This window comes from Osmerus eperlanus, chromosome 16, assembly GCF_963692335.1.
Source record: "Osmerus eperlanus chromosome 16, fOsmEpe2.1, whole genome shotgun sequence".
Taxonomy (NCBI): Eukaryota; Metazoa; Chordata; class Actinopteri; order Osmeriformes; family Osmeridae; genus Osmerus; species Osmerus eperlanus.
The window spans coordinates 7826688-7846315 of NC_085033.1; the positions used below are offsets into that span (position 1 = coordinate 7826688).

The window sequence follows — 19628 nt, forward strand, 5'->3', positions numbered from 1 at the left end:
CCATGTCAGGTGGTTTCTCTGATTGTAGTTTAGTTTTGCGTTGCAAACATTTAGTTGTTCTTAATTATCTAAGCTTGCCAAATATTGTCAAACTAATTCATTTGACCTACATGGACAGTATTATTTAATTATGTAAGTAGAACAACACTTCAGAAATAATTGGATCATTCATTTAAGTACATTCTTATTATTAACATTTCTTTTGACAATACATCTATATAAATGTAAAGCTTATCTATAGTCAATATTAAAATCCATAGTCTCAGTGCTCAGGCTCTACGTAGAACAACGCTCCCTTTTCATTCAGGTCTCGACAACATCCAGTAGTGATACAGTAGTGAGTTGACCATTTCCTGTGCACCCAGGCAGGGTGTTCCAGAGCAGAGGCTCTGAATCACGCCTGAGTAAACCTCCTGCTACTAGACAGACAAGACTGCATGTCCTGTCATGCCACATGGAAGGTGTTAAAAAGAGCCCATTTGGGGATGTTGGACAGAAGAAGGTGTAGCCAGGTTGATACGCACCTCATTGTTTGCTGCATCCCACATATACTTCTGAGTGCATTTTTGGGTTGAATACTGACCTACTCACTTTGTGAGACTATCTGTGACCATGAAGAACATAAGTTGGATATCCCTATGTGGAATGTTTCTTTTGACCAGGTCGGTTCAAGGAACCTTCAGATATCAAGGTGAGAGATCACAATACTCCTTCTTTACGAATATACAAAATGTATTTCTTAAAGTTTTTATTCTTTAATTTTTCTCTTGACTTTTCTCTCGGTTCATAGTGGTTTCCAATGAATCTCAATGTTTCTCAATATCTGATGATAGACTGCAGTAAAGTTCAGAGTACAAAACACAATTACTGTTCCATTCTAGGGTGTTCCTTTTGTAACACCTGACAAAAAAAAGAAAAAAAAGAAAAATGTCATCAGAAGAACACATTTTTCATATGACATAAAGAAATATGTTATTTTGTAAGTCCTGTATGCTATAGCAATGGATCGATTTGATGTTTAAATAGCCCACTAGCTTATGTTCTCTAGGAGTCGTCAGCTTAATTTTTTAAAGTGTAACTAACTACCCATCAAAAACATGCGCGAGTCAACCCTTTCTGTTGCTTCTTGTGGTGAAGGAAGGGCATATCTAGTCTAGCAGAGCTGCTGAGGTACTTGAGCTCAATTAGAGCCTTAAAGGCATTGATACAGGGTTTAAAGCCTTGGTTCAACACCACTGATGTGCTGCTGTTGTGAAGTAAGTCTCCTCTGATAATATTGTTGGTTTGAGGTCATTGTCTCAATGTTGTCTCAACAAGAACAACAACTACAAGAAGCAACTTGCGTTGCCACAGGAACCTGATGAGGGTAATAAGTGGTACATAAAGTATAGATGTATAATGAAGAGGACATCTTAAGGATAGCTCAAGCTTGGGAAAATGCTCCTTCAGCTGTGTGGTTAGACCATTGGGTTTGGCTGGTTATTATGCGGTGTAAGGGTTTTTCAGAATACCTAGCTAAGAGATGCCATGAAAGACACTTTGCACTCTACGACTGTACATATTGAGTACAAGTAGCTGTTCAGTTTAACAACTTTTCAGTGAAAAAGACTGATATCAAGACACTTTAATTAAACTTTGAGTATCTTTAGCCTCACGGACAGCTAATAAACAACCAAAGGAACCTCCTAATATAACCTAAAAAAAAAATTATTCTCAATGTATGGCTCTCATTATTCCCAATTTCCCTTCCAGCATCAGTTCGTTGTGAATGCAACGGCAAATCGACCTATTGCTACATTGACACCTTGGGTCTCCATTGTGTGGACTGCCAGGAGAACACAGAGGGGAGGCATTGTGAGAAGTGCAAAACTGGATTCTACCACCAGAGGGCAGGAGAGAGTTGTGTGCCCTGTGCTTGTAGTACAACAGGTGAGCTCTAAAGGTGAAAAGAGGCCATTGAACAGGGATTTAAAATCAATCTGCATTCTACATGTCTAAACCCTGAACAAGAAAGGCAAAAACCAAACCCAATCTCTGTTTTGAATGTACAGTGGTCTGTGAAAGATTACACAGTGTCCTTGACGTTGAGATTGTTCCTGTATGATGTATGTTTTCCATTTTACCACCTGTCAGGTTCTGCTGGTCCAAACTGTGACAGCAGAGGGCAATGCAGCTGTAAGACAGGGGTCATGGGGGACAAGTGTGATCAGTGCCCCAACGGAAAACCTCTGACGCCTGCAGGCTGTGCACAGAGGTAAAATTCAACATGTTGCTTTTGAAATGCACATCTTTGTTATGATATCTGGTATTTATTTAAACATGTAATCAAGACAGTGTTTGAGGGAATTTGTGAATTATTGCTACTTTCCTACAGTACAATGCTACTTCTGTTTTGCAGCAGTAGCCAGCTCATAGATGACATGGTGAAGCCCTTTCCATGCTTTTGCTACGGACACTCATCTCAGTGTTCAGTGGCACAAGGGTACTCTGTTTCCACAATCTCTTCAACTTTTGACAATGGTAAGTTTAAAACATTTGGCGCCTGTGCCCAAAAATAAAAAGTGATTTAAAGTGAATTTATCTTTTATTTTTCTATAGTTTTTGTCAACAAAGTATCCTACATATTTCTCATAGTTTGCTGTTCCTTCAGGGCCAGAGGGATGGCGTGCTGCCACAGCCCAGGGAGTGACCCGGTCTCAGGTCCAGTTCCGTTGGTCCCCCAAACATCAAGACATTGAGGTCATCTCTGAAGACATCATGCCTGTCTACCTCTATGCCCCTGGTGAGTCCTGTTTCTCCTTTTTTCTTCTTGACAGTGTTTACCCCAGTGTTTTTCATTTGTTTTTTACTCATTCATATTCCAACATTATTTAATTTTGTCTTCTTGGAGAATAGAGACTGTAATTGTAAAGTTTACTTGGGGAAACATGATTCAGTTAGTACTTAGTTCATTATTCAGTTCAGTTCTTTAATTGTATTCTCTATGCCTTCTACACAATGTCTAGACACCTACCTGGGCAACAAGTTACTGAGCTATGGTCAGAACCTGTCTTTCTCTCTGCGATTGGACCGAGGGGTCCGATACCCATCCACCAATGATGTGGTTATGGAGGGCTCAGGCCTGAGGGTCGCTTCCTCCCTGGGGAACCTACGCACTGTTGTAACCTGTGGTCTGAAGATCACCTACACATTCAGGTGAGAACCAGGTATCCACTGGACTGGAGAGGGACAGAACCTGGGTATGTGCTTTTACCGGTGAAAGTACACTAAGCTAAAGCCTTAAAAGTCTGTTGGTGGGGAAAAGGACTAGCGTTTAGTCTCAGCTTTTTGCTAATATTAGCTTTCAGTCAGTTCTGTCATAGCCTCAGCATTTCCAATACACAGATGTCATTCCTTCCACAAAACATAATTCACAGGTGTAGAACGATGAAGGCCAAATAAATTAATTGATAAATCACACTCTTATACTGTCACATCATAATATCATAGCTGGGTGTGAGGCAGTTGTCATTAAATATTTGACCACAGATTGCACTGCAATAATTTATCAAAATGTATGATATGGTCACAACAGTTCCTCTAAACTAACATAGGTTAACTTCATCTTAGATATTGGGCAAGTCCAATACAATTAATTATGAGTGTAAATAGTGAGTGATATCACAATGTATGTGTTTACGGCTATGACTTTGCTGGGCTCAATTAATACTTAGTATTTTCTTTTGTGCACCATGCAACATTGATTTACTGTGAGAGTCGGCATCATTAAGCAGGTAATTCCAAGAGGAAATTGGTTGGGACTGTGTTCTAACAAATAGTTGTGATTATTTTGGTGAGAAATGTATAATGTTTCTTTCTCAGATTGGATGAGCAAGCAAGCAGCAAATGGAAACCTCACCTGTCACCTTTCCAGTTCCAAACACTGCTACAGAACCTGACAGCCATCAAAATCAGAGGGACATTTGGTGAAAATGGTAAACCATTTTAGACATTTCAGACACTATTTGGTCCATCATATGATATGAAAGACAGAGTAATTTCACCAAAGTTAACCATAGTTATAGTAGGTTCTCTTGAACTGTGCTTTTCGTTTTAGAGATCAGTACCAGTGTATAGAACTATCTAAACAGAGCCTGTTCTTCTGAACTCCCCTGACCTCCTCAACCCCTCACAAAGCGTTGTTGTATCCATGGTCTCAGGGCGTGGCTACCTAGACAATGTGCGCCTGGTGACTGCACGTCAGGCCCCGGGAGCTGACCCGGCCACATGGGTGCAGAGCTGCAGCTGCCCCAGTGGATACGAGGGCCAGTTCTGCGAAAGTTGCGCCGCAGGGTTCAAGAGACGCTCCTTGAGCGAAGGTCTCTTCAGCTCATGTTTGCCCTGCAGCTGCAGAGGAGGAAGCTGCGATCCTGAAACTGGTTTGTGGACGTTTTTATCCATTCGTTTCATTTTAAATTGCGCCGTGAGATTTCACAATGATGAGGTTGATTTGATATTGATGATGAAGGTGATGGTGATGGTAATGCTGATGAGGGCATTGATGATTGCATTCAATGAGTACTATTTGTGTCATGCTGTGCAGGTGACTGTTACTCTGCGGACGAGACCCCTAATGGTCGATCATGCCAGTCTGGCTACTACAGTGACCCTGCGCAGCCCCAGTCCTGCCGGAAGTGTCCCTGTCCCACTGGAGTTACCTGTTCCATCAGGCCTGGGACTGTGGAGGTCCAGTGTAACCGATGCCCCCCTGGCTCCACTGGTGGGTGTTATGATCAATCTATATACATCTGTCATTATGATCTATCTTTTATCATATTCATTTGACCATGCTTGATGAGGAAGTTAAATGTTATAAATACCATTATGTATTATTTATTGTTATCCTAATGGTGCTCCTACACATACCCATCCTCTCTTCCTTCCCTTTCGTTCCTTTTCTCCCTCCTCCCATCAGGTCCTAGTTGCCACACCTGCGAGGATGGTTTCTATGGGGATCCTCTGGGACAGCGTGGTTCTCAGCAGCCCTGCCAACGATGCCAGTGCAACGGGCACATAGACCCCAACGCAGTGGGTAACTGTGACGCCCAGACTGGGGAGTGCCTGAGGTGCTTGAACCAAACCAGGGGATTCAACTGTGAGAGCTGCCTGGAAGGTCACCACCACAGCCAGCCCACAGATGCCTGCAAACGTATGAACACACATACCTGTCCTTCCTTCTTTTTGCTTGTACATGCCATAACCACTCATTTATTCATTCGTTTACTGTTCTGCTAATTCAGTACAATGTTATGGTCGTGCTTTTCTCTATCATTGAAGATGGTGTGGATACTGTACATGATTATTGTCTATCTAAATAATTGTTTTCCCTCTTTGTTGTCTAGCTTGTGCCTGCAATTCTCAGCGGTCCTTGTCAAACCAATGCAGTGACATGGGTCAGTGCTCATGCAGAGAGGGCTTTGAGGGGTTAAAGTGCCAGCGCTCTGCTTGCCCCTCTTGCTTTAATCCTGTCAAAACTAAGGTATTTCATTTTGTTGGCAGGGCTGATCCACAATTTAAAAAAATACTCTGCCCCCTCCTCTTCCCTTTCTCCTCATATTGCTGTGCTCATAATCAACAAGGAAGGAAGGAAGGCCACAAAATGTTGTTTTGAGGGGGAACTTACACATGGGAACACATCTCGGAAAACAACATTTTACAAGGAATTTCCTCAGAAACTTTCTCCAGTCTAAATTCGTAGACCTTGTTTTCTGATGAGCTTGATACGGGCTGATTATTCACAGAAAATGTATATTCACAGTATGCTACCTGGGAGGTAGAACAGCATTGTGCTGTACATGTCAAGTAAATTAGCAGTGTGTTTGTGAACCCAGCCCATATTTCTCTCTGAGTTAGGATGAAAATGTGTGAAGGTACTGCAGGCTGCTCCCCTCTGGCTGCCTGCATGGGAGGAATTAGGAGCAGGGCTAAGAGATCCAAACTCAGCAGTAGATTAATTTAGAGAAGCTATCAGATTGAATACCCAAAATCTACTGACTCCTACTACTCAGTTAATTCAGGTCAACCTAAGACCCTTAGGTTGTCTCTTACCTATAGACAAGCTGTCTTATTTGTTACACCAAAGCACCACATTTGAACTTATTTTTATAAACTATTTACCCAATATAACACAATACATTAAAACACACAAAACCAGGTAACGCATCTTGAATCTTTTTTGAAAGTCAGCGACAACAAAACAATGATATGAAAAGGTATAAATAATCCCAAATCCTTTTTTCACCCCATCTCTGCCCTTGGGACCTGCATTACAGATGGAGCGATACACTCATAAACTGCAAGAGCTCGAGACTCTGTTTACAGGCATGGAGACTGGAACGTTGCCAGTCAATGACGCCCAGATGGAGAGGACAATAAGAGCAGCTGAAAAGCTAGTATTAGACCTGCAGAGCAAAGCTGCAAACCTCACAGGTAAGTCATTCAAAAGTACTGCATGATATCTCACCATCAGTTAAGGGCCCATATCAGCAAAGTGAATCTCATAATGATGGGTTCTTTTTATTGTCATTCTGTAGGAACAGAGAAGGACCTGCAGGCTCATCTCTCAGACATCAGTCGAAGCCATAAAACTGAGTTAAGAGATATCGGGGCCATCTCAAAAACCGTGGATGACATAAATCTGCAGGAGCAGAAATACAGGGAGAAGGTCTCCAATGTCCAGCAGCTTATTAAGGAGATAAGGCTTCTGCTAGGGGAGGCAAAACTCACCATCAATAGTGCTGTAAGTTTCAGTCTTCTACCTGAATCACCTAATAATGATCTCTTAAGCTGTTATCATCTAAAGAGAACACAATGTCTACAGCTTGTGATGATGATGATGATGATGATGATGATGATGATGATGATGATGATGATGACCATTCCTATTTCAGGACCTCCCTCAAGCTGATGCCGTATCTGGTGTGGACATCCTCCCCACTTTGGTTCAGAAAGCACACATTCTTGCTGATGAGTGAGTTTAATCCCTATACAAATCATATATCCTCCAAACTATATTCTATATCTTATAGAATATCATACAACTAGATGTGTTGTTTCCTGAAAACTTTGTTTATTTTTTAGAAACAAAGGAAGGCCAAAAAAGAATTTTATTCAAATCTATACTGTAGATGCTAAAACCATCTCTATATATATTTTAATAACTTGTGCATCTGTAATTGCATGTGTTTGTTTTCATGCAGATACCTGATTACATTATTTTATGAAACGATTACAACATTTATGAAACGAAGAGTATGTTTTGCGTTCCTTTCTTAGTCACCAGAGCATAGCGGCCACAGTAGTGAGGACAGCCAACAGCGCCCTGGCTGAGTCTGAGAGGGGTTTGGCTCTTATGAGAGCCGCCATGAATAAGGAGAACAAGATTAATGAACTTATCAGCGACCTCAAAAGCCAGTAAGAGATTTATGTCTGTTTGGCATGATATATAGAGTTAAAAGATGCATTACAAAACATCATATGCACATTCACATTACTAATGAAACATATTGTGCATTGTCTTGCACTTTACAACAGTTTCCACGAGCACTGTTGTCCAATCAATGCTTTCTACATTATACCTTCACCCTACTCAGGTATGATTTAAACTCAGCCAAAGTGAAGGCTCTGGAGGCTCAGGCCACTCGAACGAGCAGTGCAGCTGGAGATGAGAGCAAGATGGCAATTGACACCCTGAAGCAGATAGCTTCCCTGGAGCAGAACCTCCCAGATCCTCTCAAGGTAGCACACTAACCTCTGTCAGGTGCTCCTTTTTCAGCCTCATATCTATATAACACAATGAAACTAATAAGGAGCATAAACATGAGTAAGCAGGAAAAGAACAGTGGGGGATCTCATTAAAACCAGACTTGTGTGGAGGAATCTAGGACAGGTCTCCACAGATTTCACCAGTGTGTGTAATTACTCTTGCACTACACACCACAGCTCACTGATGCTCCTGTTGTGCTGTATGCAGAAGGACATTGATGCAGTGGTTGCCAGGTTGGATGGCCTGAAAGATCAGGTGCAGAAGAACCTGACAGAGTATGAGGTGCTCCAGAATGAAGTCCAGGAGGACAGGGCTGCATTGGAGGACCTCCTAGTCCAGAAGAAAGCAGCTCAGCAGGTAGGGATTTGTCTACCACACTTTTCATCAGGGCTGTGTGGTGGTGGTCTAAGTGTAATGTTTAAATTTAAGTTATAAAATTCCAGTAAATCTTCCTGAATTATTACACTGGTTAACAATGCTTTATTATTTAGATATTGTGTTTGTTTCATGTTAGCATTAGAAATGGAAACTGTGCTGTGTGTTTACACCTGACAGTGTTCTGTTTTTCTTGGATTTGATTGCTGCAGGATTATGACAGGCTCCTTGCCAGGGCAAATGCTGCAAAGGCAGAGACGGTGTTCGCTCTGAATGGGTTCACTGACAACATGAATAAGTTGGATGATACTCTAACCAATCTTAAAGGTAAAATAAGTAATTAGTTAGACTAACTCCCATTAATAACCATGTGTATACCAGAAAGAGATGGTGATGTTACTTCACACATTGGCATTCAAAGTAAAACAAGCAGTTCTCAGACACAGTATCATTGACTTGTTTACTTTATTTCTGCAAAATATTCAGCAGTTGTTTCATGTAATCACAAACATATGGCATTGTTATTGTATGGGAATCTTTTACATTTAAAATACACATTATGATATCATTATTGCTAGAACAGTGTCGTTTGTTTACCCTAAATGTCCAACCAAAACCCTAAGAACAAACTTGACAAGTACACCTCACGAAAGTGTAAGTGTAAAGGGTAATTGTAAAGTGTGACCTCATCACTAAGTCTTTGGAACAACATTTCTCAAAACAAGTGAAATATCTTACGTGAATATGGACTTGCTGTACTCAGTAAGGGAACATTTATAGCAATGTCCATTCTTGTGCCTGCTAGGATTTGATGACCAGATCAGCAAGAACAAGGCTTTAGCTGATGAGGCCATAAAAAAGCTACCCAGTATCAACGCCACCATTCAGCAAGCTGTTGGCAACAACTCCGAAACCCTATTCATCATTGGGAGTGTATCCGGCGACTACGATGACGCACAGGGAACTGTAAACAACTTAGAGGCCGTTGTCTCTCAACTAGAGGTAAATCTAACCGACTTCTTTCAATGGACTCCATATAAATGCTAATCCACAGTTTCTGCATCTACACTCTAAAAGAGTATCAGACATACACAACAATGAAGCCAATGTCTTGAGTTACTTATGCATATAAGCTCATTGACTAAGAGACATGGTCTGTTAGACGAACAAAAATTTTATAATTTTAGACCATTGGGCATATTTCCAGAAATTACCACACAAAACTGACATGGAAACTCCAAAATTGGTGGATTTTGAGTGTTTGTTGCTATCCACAGGAAATGTCTGGTTCCTTGCCGAGTTATGGTGATCTGGTGAAGGACACCACCAAACTGAGGGCAGACCTGAAGGGTCTGCAGAAGCAGGCTGTGGACATCGAGGGGAAGATGGTTTCAGAAACGGGAAATGCCCAGCTGCAGAAAGACAGAGCTGAGGAGGTCAGCCTTAAAACCTTTTTTATTTTAATCGAGCACACTTATTATTCTTATTAGTATGGGATGTACCTTTACGTATTTAAATGTAGTGTAATGTGTGTGATGTATATTGGTTACAGGCTGCAATGAAGGCCACTGGTGCTTATAACAATGCCAGACAAACCAAAGATGCAGTTGATGAGACTCTTATAATCATCAACAATCTCCTGGGCGTAATTGGTAAGTATTAGAATGACTCATAATGCAGACTTACAGGAAGCAATTTGTCAATTCAACAGCTCACAGTGATTTTTATCTTTATACAAGACCCACTGCAGTGATAATGGATGCAGACTATTATATGCAGAACACATGGTTGTTGTTGAGATTTTAGAGGGGTATTAGCTGTCAAATCACCCAGTAATGGCCTGCCATACTGCTCTGGCATACAGCCAGGCTTGGGGTATTTTATTCACAGCACACAATCTTGCACAAAACTACTGTTGTTGTTGTTGATGTTGGTTCCATCGCCTCACAACACACCTGGATCTGGTCCTTGACATTGTTATCCTGCTCTTTCTTGCCCAGGTGAGCCAGGCAGCGTGGATGAGGAGAGGTTGGCTCAGCTGGAGGACTCCATTGCTAATGCTCGTAGCCAGGTGAACCAGCAACTCAGGCCACGCCTGAAGGACCTTGAGGAGAAAGAGGCTGCTCAGAGGGCCCGGCTGTCAAGTCTTGACCTTGACATCGACACTATCTTGGACAACATCAGGAACCTGGAAGACATCCGGAAAACAGTCCCAAAGGGTTGCTACAACTCTCCTCCCATTGAAAGACCATAAGGTGTAAAGCGTGCAAAGTTTGGCATTTTGATTGTCTTAGGAAATGGAACTGATTTACTTTTGCTGGGAATTTAGTTTAATCTAATCAAATAAATTTCACATACATTTCCAAGTATACTATCATCGAGAAAATGTTTTTTGTCACTTTCCTGGCTTTTTGCATTCTGCCATTCAAAATGCTGCCTGTTCAAAAGTATTTGTAAATCCCAGTATGTGATAATGGTATGTATGTTATGAAATAACATCTGCAGATCTGCAGATCTGTGAAGTCTTCAACTGATCTCTAGTTTTGCTGATAACTAATGTATTTTCTCTTCTGTCCAGAATAAACCAAAATATTTATATTTATCTTTATTGAGGTCTCAAATCACAAATCAAGTACAATGTATAAATTTCATACTCAGACATTTGTTCTTTTAAAGCAGCATGATTTCATGTTGTCTAAAGAATTGTATTAATGTTTACATATTTAAGGATCACTGCCATAGAACACTGCCAAAATAAAAATGATAAGATTCCAATATGAGAATATAATATGAGAGAAGTTTGGTATAAAACCCCAAATTAGATATAACTAAATCTTAGCTTTTCAATCAAAATCGTCCAGCACTTCTATCAATTTGAGTGTCATGACAATGCAACGTTTTCTTAAATTTGATTTCCCCCAAAGCACATTGTTTTTGAAGTATGAAAAATCACTGATAGTAAGTATTCTACAAGAGTATCCTGCAGAGATCCTGATTTTGGTATGCATACTCAAGAGAAGCATGTAGAAAAACAATCTGGTAGAAGTCATATTGTGCACTGTTCCTATTCTTCAAGTACAAAATAATTGATGTCAGTGTAGCAGTAGAGGATATGATGTATTTGTATTGAGGATCTAAAGCATTTCTGTGCACAGTGTTATGCAATATGCTGCAGTACAGTGATAGCCTTGTGTGTCACAACACTGGTGCACACGACAGTAACAACTAGATAATGTAGTCACATTTCCTGTACATTATGTGACTTCACTCTTATGTGAAAATCACATTTGCTGTAAGCACTGGAATGTATTGTTTTTTTTCTCATTATCTTCATGTACACATTCAAATATGTATTTAAGATGTTTCAGTCACAATGAAAACATGTGAGACATTATTAGCATCATTTTTCAGCATTTCTTGACATAATTTTCACAACCGATTACATATTTATATCCCTGTAATACCATCCTTTCTCTAATTGAATCTCTGATATTAAATTCCATGGCTTGACTATCTTGGGTACTGCAACATTATAGGCAGCAATCTTTGTTCCCACTTCCTTTGCTATTTAATGTCAGAGCACTTTTATTAATTGATTTAAGGTTAATGGTATGACAGTGCAAGGAATAATTAGACAATCTTTGAATCCATTCTTATGGTCATTAAAAGGGACTTCCTGTATACAATGTATGCTGTTACAATTTAGATTTCAACTATTCTGAACACTATTCCAGACAGACTCTCAAGAAGCAATATACGTAGCACATGAAAATAACAAAAAGGTAACTTTTTTCTGCACTGTGGTATTTCTTATTATGGTGAACAGGAGAAAAGGTATTTTACCCACAAAAACACTCAATGTGAAAATTATTCTGTCATGTGCAAACAGTTGTACATTTTGAAATAATGCCCACTACAGACAAAACGTTTAGGTATCCATGTACAATTTCAAAGATACATGGATACAGGTGTTTTCTGAACATACTGTAGATCGTACAGTAAATAGAAAATGACGTAATGGGTGGATAGTCCCCACTATAGGTGTTTTTCTGCAAACACTTTCACAATAAGTAATTCCTAAGAAGTACATAAGTACTCATGCCAAAACAAACGCTCTAAGCATGCAATCTAATAATCTATAGTCAAATTAACAACAAAGGGCCAACATTCAGTTGCCATCCTCACTCCCTCTTTGTATACCATACAATCATCCTCCAGCTCACAATGACCACATGACACAACCACCACAGTAGGTATGTTTGATTTCATTCACACAATTTGCCAGGTAGGTGGAGTTAACACTTCAGAACCAGTGGCATGGTAGAAAAAGAGGAAATCCCCACCCACCTGGCACTGAAGGCAAACTAAATCATGCTTGAGCAATGCCAGTGGTCCACCTGTCCTCAGTCCTCAGGCACCTTGCTGTACATCCACAGGTCCAATGAGTCACCATGATACAGTAAGAAGGGACATTGATACCTAATGCTCCTTTTGTATGGAAAAGCGATAGCTCAAGAGGAGTATACGTTTCACACAGAAGACAGACAAGGAAGTTGGGGGGTGGGGGGAGAAACGTGTTTATTATTCTTCCCCCTTCTCATGCCAGTACTGTGGGTGCGTTTTCTTATCCAGAGGCATTGATGTAAAGCTGACTCTGCAGGATATAGTCGATGACTGGTTGACTCAGGTAGTCCACCACATGACCATCTCCATGTTGCAGAGCCAGTCTGCAGGAAAAAGGGGTGGGGGGAGGGAAGAGGTTAGAGGTTAGAGGTCAGGTTTGATCAACTTGTTCTTCTATTCACATATACAGAAGTGCTCTATTTGGACCAAGATGTGCATGTTAAGAAACAGATGAATAATTATGCAATGGAGATGTAGGAATCTTCATGGCAATTTGAACAAAAATATACAAATCAACGCTTACCTGCTCTTGGTTGAACTGACGATGGACATGGGGTGGTTGATATCATCTTTTACCACAGTGATGTTATCCTGAAAACAAATGTATTATTTAAAACAAGCATAATCAAAATAAGGAAACTTTTACAAAGTAAAAGAGACATTAATGACATTTGAAAAATCATATTATTATGCACTGACCTTGTACTTGCGGAGCACAGAGGAGTGGTTCATGATCCTCTCCGTGTCAGCTCCATCTCGGGGCACGACAACAATGCCAAAATCCCCCACAATCACCTCCATCTGAGGATCATAACAAAGAATACTGTAGCCCTCCTTCAGGTGTGTTGAGATACTTGTAATATGAATAACAATATGAGTGATTTAGTCATGAGTAAAACATCTATGTTTTCCATTCCATCAGTTATTTGATACCCAGTTGCCCTGTTCATCTGACTACTTCAAGATACTTATAGGTCACAAAAATAAAGAAAAAATAAGAAATCTAAAAGAAATTCATTTAACCGTGGGTTACACGAGAATGGTACTTTCTCAATTGTTCGGGAAGAGGAGGAGGAAAGGAGAGACAGGAAAGGGAGAATGAGTGGCCTTACATCACTGTCCTTCCACAGGCCAGGGATGCAGAAGGATTCTAGAAGATCACTGCCACACAGGAGCAAGATGCGCAACTCTGGACAGACAAGCAGTGAGGAAGACACCCAGTAAACAAATCAGTAAAAGGCTCATAGAGAGGAGAGGAAATGTCTAACAACAAGAACATTACAAACAGGCTTTAAAGGGCAGAAATACATGACTAAATATGGGATGTTATTACAAAATTATATTTAATTACATTTTAAGTAAGCTTCTGCTTCTTCAGTAACATGAGAGGGAACCAGATGACAGACAAGATCAGTAATATGATCAGATTTCAGAATGAAACAGTCGGAGGACATCCAAACCTTTGCCAAGGCAAAGAGTATCCAGCACGTAATTTGGATCTGATGGTTTTATCCCCATATCACCCGACCACAATATTACATTTTCTCTGTTTGCAACAACAGCACAAGAAAAACAACACAAAAAACTCACCTATTTCTTCATATCGCATTGCAGTCCCAAGGTTGGCATTTTCATCTTCAGAAATAGAACTAAATGTTAGTAGTTTTCAGTTTTGTTGGTAGTATGCACATGCCTACTGTTCTGGTATTCAGTTCTACTTACCCACAAAGGTGAATCGTTCAATGTGGGGGCGAACACAGCAGATTTTTCCAAAGTTCTCAGTCATCTTACCCCACAGCTTGACTAAACAGGTAAAAGTACAGCAATCTGAATGCATTTCTCCAACAAAATACTGAATGAGAAAAATGTATTCAGGGAGACAATATTAATCTGTATATTTATTGTACTCTGTTACATTTTATTTTAATCAGCCTCAAAACGAAAGAATAAGATGAACAAACGAGGCAAACATTAAAATATGTTATGCTTGTCTTAGCTTCAATGGAACCACGTTGCATGAGTGCAAACTTAGAATGCAAGTTCCTGGTAATCAAAGGCTTGGTTAATGCAGCATTGAACATCTCAGTCTATCCAGGTCTGATGTTTTACGATGTCTGATGTTGCACCTTCCTTGTTTCTTACCAAAAATGCACATTGCAATCAATCGAGATGTTTGATAAATGTGTACTACACACTTACTGGCAGTAGGCTTGTTTGCATTGCTATGGTTTTGATAAATTGTTGCATTCTGATTCTGTGGCTGGCCAATCACTGGAGTTGAGGAGGGTGTGTTTACATTGGAGAGAATACATCCTGTGACTCTCTGTGGATGAAGGAAAAAACACCAGCTGTTTCAGATATTGGACTCTGCTTCTGTCTGGTAGCAACATACATAAGTAGTCAAGATCTTAATTAAACAATTTCCACATAAATGGTTTTATACAGTGCAGGGGAGGTGAGTATTGTTGCCTTGGTAACAACTGCTGGGTAGTACCTAGAATAACGCAAACATGACATATACACTAAATAGCTAGTTGGTCGAGCAGTAATTATCCATTTGCATACACTTGTAGCTTGGGAATATGTCAAACTTGCAATCGATGAACAGATTCACACCACTCAAGTCTACAATTAATGAAGACCAAAAAATGTGCTGGATGACCAACTGGTTTGTTTGATCTTAAGGCTTTTACTTAGCTTTGAATTTCCTATCCAAGTTTATATATGCAGGGAACGTTATACTTGTGATCATATCAATGTGAATTACTTTAATTTCATTAGTACACATTAAACTATTATACAATAATTGCATTTGTATTAAGAGAATTGCCTGTATCTATGTCCTTGTTCAAATGTTGTAGTGTGACACTAACAGACCTTACCTTCATAAGGTCACGATGATGTTCCAGAACACTGCATGTAGTTTGCCATTTGTCCTGAAAGCACTCCCAAGGATCCACTCTGCATAAAATGGGAGATTAACAAGCTTAATATTTCAGTGTCTAGAAATGAACACCTCTTCAAGTGCCCCTCTGCATACCCCAATTTCTTGAAATTGGAAACATGATAATCTTGTGCTACTGTTTTCCCAAATTCAATCCAGTTAATTTGTTCATCAGTACTGAATGGTGTTGGCTCCATGTTGGCTAGATACAGTATGATATAGTTGTCCTTTTGTTGATTGTGTATAAAACCAGTACTTGCTGCAGTATATATAAAAATAAAAATAAATCATACTAAAATAAGTATAGTAAAACTAGAAAATATAATTAATAAATGGTTACTGCATAGTTTCTCACCTAATCCAATCAGAGGACTGAACAGCCATCTGACACATGGTGAGGCGATGTTTGCTTGTGACCAGGCCCTATAAACACAATTAACAAATCTTTAAGCACTTGGTCAGATGCCAGCATGTATACGTGTACAACATGGTCATGGAGTCTCAGGTCTTCATTTCCCCTCATCAAAATATATCTAACATAAAGTATGTATCGAAGATAAAGTATATCTGTGTAGACATACTTTATGTTAGATATATTTTGATGACAGAAGTCAATGACTGTAGTAGCTGGGTTTAGATGTATGTCTTTCAAGTGATAAAAAATGCATTCAAATGGTCTCAAACTATCCACCTCAGTAAGCATCTAAAATAGTCATCTTACACCAAATGTACCCTTGATCAATCAATGTGTATTTGCTTGACTGGAAGAAAATCTATTTCAAGTGTTGAAGATTCATGATCTGATTGAAAAAATGCTGCTCGAACATTTATTATTCATGTGTTCTCTGTTTCTGTTGCGAAAGAGAAAGAAAAACTAGGACAAGCTTTACATTAATTTCAGAGATGACTCAGGAGTCTGGATGAAGATTGTACCAGAGATGGCTTCCACAATATGGGTGTTGCATTAGTGGGTGTATGAACAGGGCCACACAAACTGGTCAATCCTTTGTGGAAATGAGGAGCATTTATGGCTTTGCTAAGTTTGCCCTCTGATTGGTAGTCCCAGATGTTGCTGTTTGAGGCACAGTCAGCAGTGCCTTAATGTTTTTCCTATAATGATTTTGACTCAACAGAAACACTTCTTAGTTCTTTACCACTGGTTAGGTAAACAAACCCATTTCCAATATTCATGGTATAGGACCATTTCAAACATACATAAGCATTTCAAACAAGATATAGATACATAATGAAATAAACTCTTACCGGTTTGCCATAGGAGTCATGTACAGGTGAGATGATGCCCCCGATCACAATGAAGCGGCCTGTTTTGTGCAGATATTCTCTAGCTTTTTCTGAAAAACAGTATAAGAGGTTTTCTTGAATTCCAAACTTAAGTTAAACTTTTAGGCAGTATTAACTGACAGTAATGACCCTTTTCTGTTTCAAGTTGATTGATGAAGGCTTTTTGTTCAAACTCCAGGGCATCCATTCATCTATACACAAAGGGATTTGTGCTTGGGCCCCCATTTTGTGGAGAGAAACCCGAACATGTAAATCAAATGTATGTTTGTTCCATGTTTTTCAAGTCACAGAGCAAGAGAGATAATATGTTTTCTTGGATTCTAGGATGTACAACCTTTCCAGAAACTCAAACCATTGACGATTTTACAGAGTGTACAGAGGACCCAGTTCCTATAAATTCTCTTAGGAAAGGGATGCCACGAAAATCAATTTCTTACATCCAGAAAGCCAATCATCATGTATCCTAACAAGATTGAATTTACAATCTTACATTACATTTATACTTGTTTTACATGGTGGTTAACAAACAATAAATTATTCAGACAAACAATACAAGACAGATATCAAACATAAAATTCTCTATACTATGACAAGGCATCTTGATTATGTGTTGACCTAGATGCAAGAAAACATGAAATATGTCACGTGAAAAGGTGGTTGGAAAAAGTAGGCCACTGAAACATAAAGGCTCTTCACTGTCTCATAATATTCCTTTCTGCCGCATTTCACTCACTTAGTTTCCTGTGCCTTATATTAAACTGCATTCTGTTTGTAAATAGCATACATTTACGAGTGCACCATTATAGGATAGTGTGCACTATTCCACCATACAGATTTTGTACCACAATCACACTTTAGATCAACTTTGGATCGGCATGTAGTGTTTAACTCGTGTAAACAAATAATACACTTAATAAGATAGATGGTCAATGTTTGCGCCAATAGTTTTGTAAACATTGCTAAATAATTACAAATGCTTGTATTTATATTGTATTTCCAATGTCATCAACTTGATGAAGATAATATCTTAAAGTGAGTGTTGAAAAAAAAGAGTAAAATAAATATATCAAATTAATTGTGGTATTGAATCAAGACTCTAATTGGTGAAAACCACTAATAAACCATCAACATGAAGATAGCCCTTGGATATAGTTTTTCAACGCATGAGATGAAAATTGATAGACACTGTAGATCCTAAATAGCAATTTGCGTCTGACGCAAGACTAAATTCGTAAAACGTAGTCCATGAAAGTGGCCTATTTCTTTGGCATTCTGACGTTTCTCTGATGGAATAATCTTGTAGTTTGACATTATTCCAGGAACAGGGTGGCATCCTACGGTTTACTTAATTGTTTGTGACGCAGAACATTCAACAAAAGAACCTAGGCCTCCTCAAAAGGGCGCATGTAGCATACCCACTACATGATCAATCTTGTATAATAAACATTTAGTGTATTTAGGCTTGACATTTATTCAAGAAGAAACACCTTGTGTAATTCACTCCCTGTCTTCATAAGCAATGATCGGCCTATGCAGCACAGTTATTTTAATGTGCGCTGAAACGAATGAGCCTACAAGCAGTCGTTGATTCAACCAAATAAAAACGAGTTAACTTGCCCTCTGTTAATTGTCAAACGATAACAAATATCATTTTAATTTTGTTACATTCATATTTTCGTCTCTGAGGCCGTCGCCCATTTCAGCACCCACCTCTTGGACAGCGATTCCAAGTCTACGCCGAACATAACACCATGCAATAAAAACATATAGCCTATATATTTGTTAAGAGATTTGGCCAACTAAATTCCTTTCTGGTTAAAGAACAACCTGCTGCCAACAGACTGATCTTACAAAACATCTGGTACCTTATTACCTTGTACAAAGTAAGAACGCAATTTCTCTTACCAAACATATGAATGTGTCCTTTAGTGATGGGGTTAAAACTTCCACACGAAAGCAAAATTACGTGGGTTTTTGTGTTCTCGGTCATTATAACTTTGTCTTCGTCTATTTTCCTAAAAGTGAAGATTGATTTTCCTTTGTTTTGCTGTTAGCAACCGCAGTGAGAGGCGAGGTTCATTTAGTTGCGGCAGTGTCCTCTCTAGAAGATGGAGCGTCAGTGCACTCTCCGTTTTAAAGGCGCAGGACCAAAGGGCATCAGGAATGAAAATCACAACGCTCATAATTTTTGCAATTTTAATAGGCTTACAGCTAAAACACAGGGCACCACAAATCCATGGCGTTGAGAAACACATGATTATTTTACCAACAGAATTATTTTTAATCCTTCGACTGTTGATCATTTTAATAAGGCTTTTTATTGAGTTGGAGTAACAGTCGCTTTTAGAAGACATTAACATTTGTTTTCTGAATTTAGTGCTTTGCAACATAGATTAGAGATTGCAATTAGGCTATGTCCAATAATTGGTTAAAAAAATAAAATAACTTCGCATCGTTTCTAAATTGTTTAGTTAGCCTATTAGTCAAATATTCATAAAGGGGTTGATTTAGTTGTGGTGCAGATATCCTAAATGATCACTGACATTATCTTACAATCATCATAACAAACACACTTTGAAAAATTGGGAAATCAGTCAAAGCACAAGTATCCTAAGTTTAGTTTCCTTTCAAGAAGCCCGGACATTGGTCTATATCCACACACAGACATCACAACATAACCACAACATAAAGTTGCACATATGCCTATTGACTACTCTTAAACTCGGCATTAGCCCTACCAGTTTATTGAGTCTGGATGAAAAGGATATACATCCTCAATAATTACTTTGAAGTTGTCAG

The 19628-nt window shown here is 39.2% G+C and overlaps 2 protein-coding genes across 3 annotated transcripts; one reads left to right on the forward strand and one right to left on the reverse strand.

The window, feature by feature from the left end:
* The first annotated feature begins 431 nt into the window (after positions 1–431).
* Positions 432–11546, forward strand: lamc2 (laminin, gamma 2). 2 transcript variants are annotated; one of them, XM_062481124.1, is made up of 22 exons: positions 432–691; positions 1753–1929; positions 2134–2254; positions 2399–2520; positions 2651–2782; positions 3006–3195; positions 3862–3974; positions 4200–4418; positions 4583–4759; positions 4955–5188; positions 5382–5518; positions 6312–6468; positions 6573–6778; positions 6930–7009; positions 7315–7452; positions 7632–7776; positions 8012–8161; positions 8392–8506; positions 8985–9181; positions 9457–9615; positions 9732–9831; positions 10180–11546. In XM_062481124.1, the coding sequence occupies exons 1-22, from the start codon at positions 613–615 to the stop codon at positions 10431–10433; spliced, it is 3402 nt and encodes a 1133-aa protein (XP_062337108.1). In that variant the 5' UTR covers positions 432–612; the 3' UTR covers positions 10434–11546. The 2 variants fall into 2 exon arrangements, with proteins under 2 accessions (XP_062337108.1, XP_062337109.1); XM_062481125.1 differs by having other exon boundaries at positions 2402–2520.
* On the reverse strand, positions 10770–18952 carry nmnat2 (nicotinamide nucleotide adenylyltransferase 2). Its single transcript, XM_062481126.1, has 11 exons — positions 18735–18952; positions 16791–16879; positions 15883–15950; positions 15466–15544; positions 14783–14906; positions 14306–14386; positions 14174–14218; positions 13696–13772; positions 13283–13384; positions 13107–13174; positions 10770–12906 (listed from the first exon to the last, which is right to left on the reverse strand). Exons 1-11 carry the CDS (start codon positions 18817–18819, stop codon positions 12804–12806), a joined length of 921 nt encoding a protein of 306 aa, XP_062337110.1. The 5' UTR covers positions 18820–18952; the 3' UTR covers positions 10770–12803.
* Positions 18953–19628: the final 676 nt, after the last annotated feature.

What these genes read in the sequence shown, in the direction of transcription:
- lamc2 (XM_062481124.1), top strand. Translation starts at nt 613, where the DNA reads ATGAAGAACATAAGTTGGATATCCCTATGTGGAATGTTTCTTTTGACC. An exon ending in AGGGACATTTGGTGAAAATG is followed by an intron (nt 3,975 to 4,199) that starts GTAAACCATTTT and finishes CCATGGTCTCAG; the next exon opens with GGCGTGGCTACCTAGACAAT. An exon ending in ATGCCCCCCTGGCTCCACTG is followed by an intron (nt 4,760 to 4,954) that starts GTGGGTGTTATG and finishes TCCTCCCATCAG; the next exon opens with GTCCTAGTTGCCACACCTGC.
- nmnat2 (XM_062481126.1), bottom strand. Translation starts at nt 18,819, where the DNA reads ATGACCGAGAACACAAAAACCCACGTAATTTTGCTTTCGTGTGGAAGT. An exon ending in CTGTGCTCCGCAAGTACAAG is followed by an intron (nt 13,175 to 13,282) that starts GTCAGTGCATAA and finishes ATTTGTTTTCAG; the next exon opens with GATAACATCACTGTGGTAAA. An exon ending in GTCAGTTCAACCAAGAGCAG is followed by an intron (nt 12,907 to 13,106) that starts GTAAGCGTTGAT and finishes TTTTTCCTGCAG; the next exon opens with ACTGGCTCTGCAACATGGAG.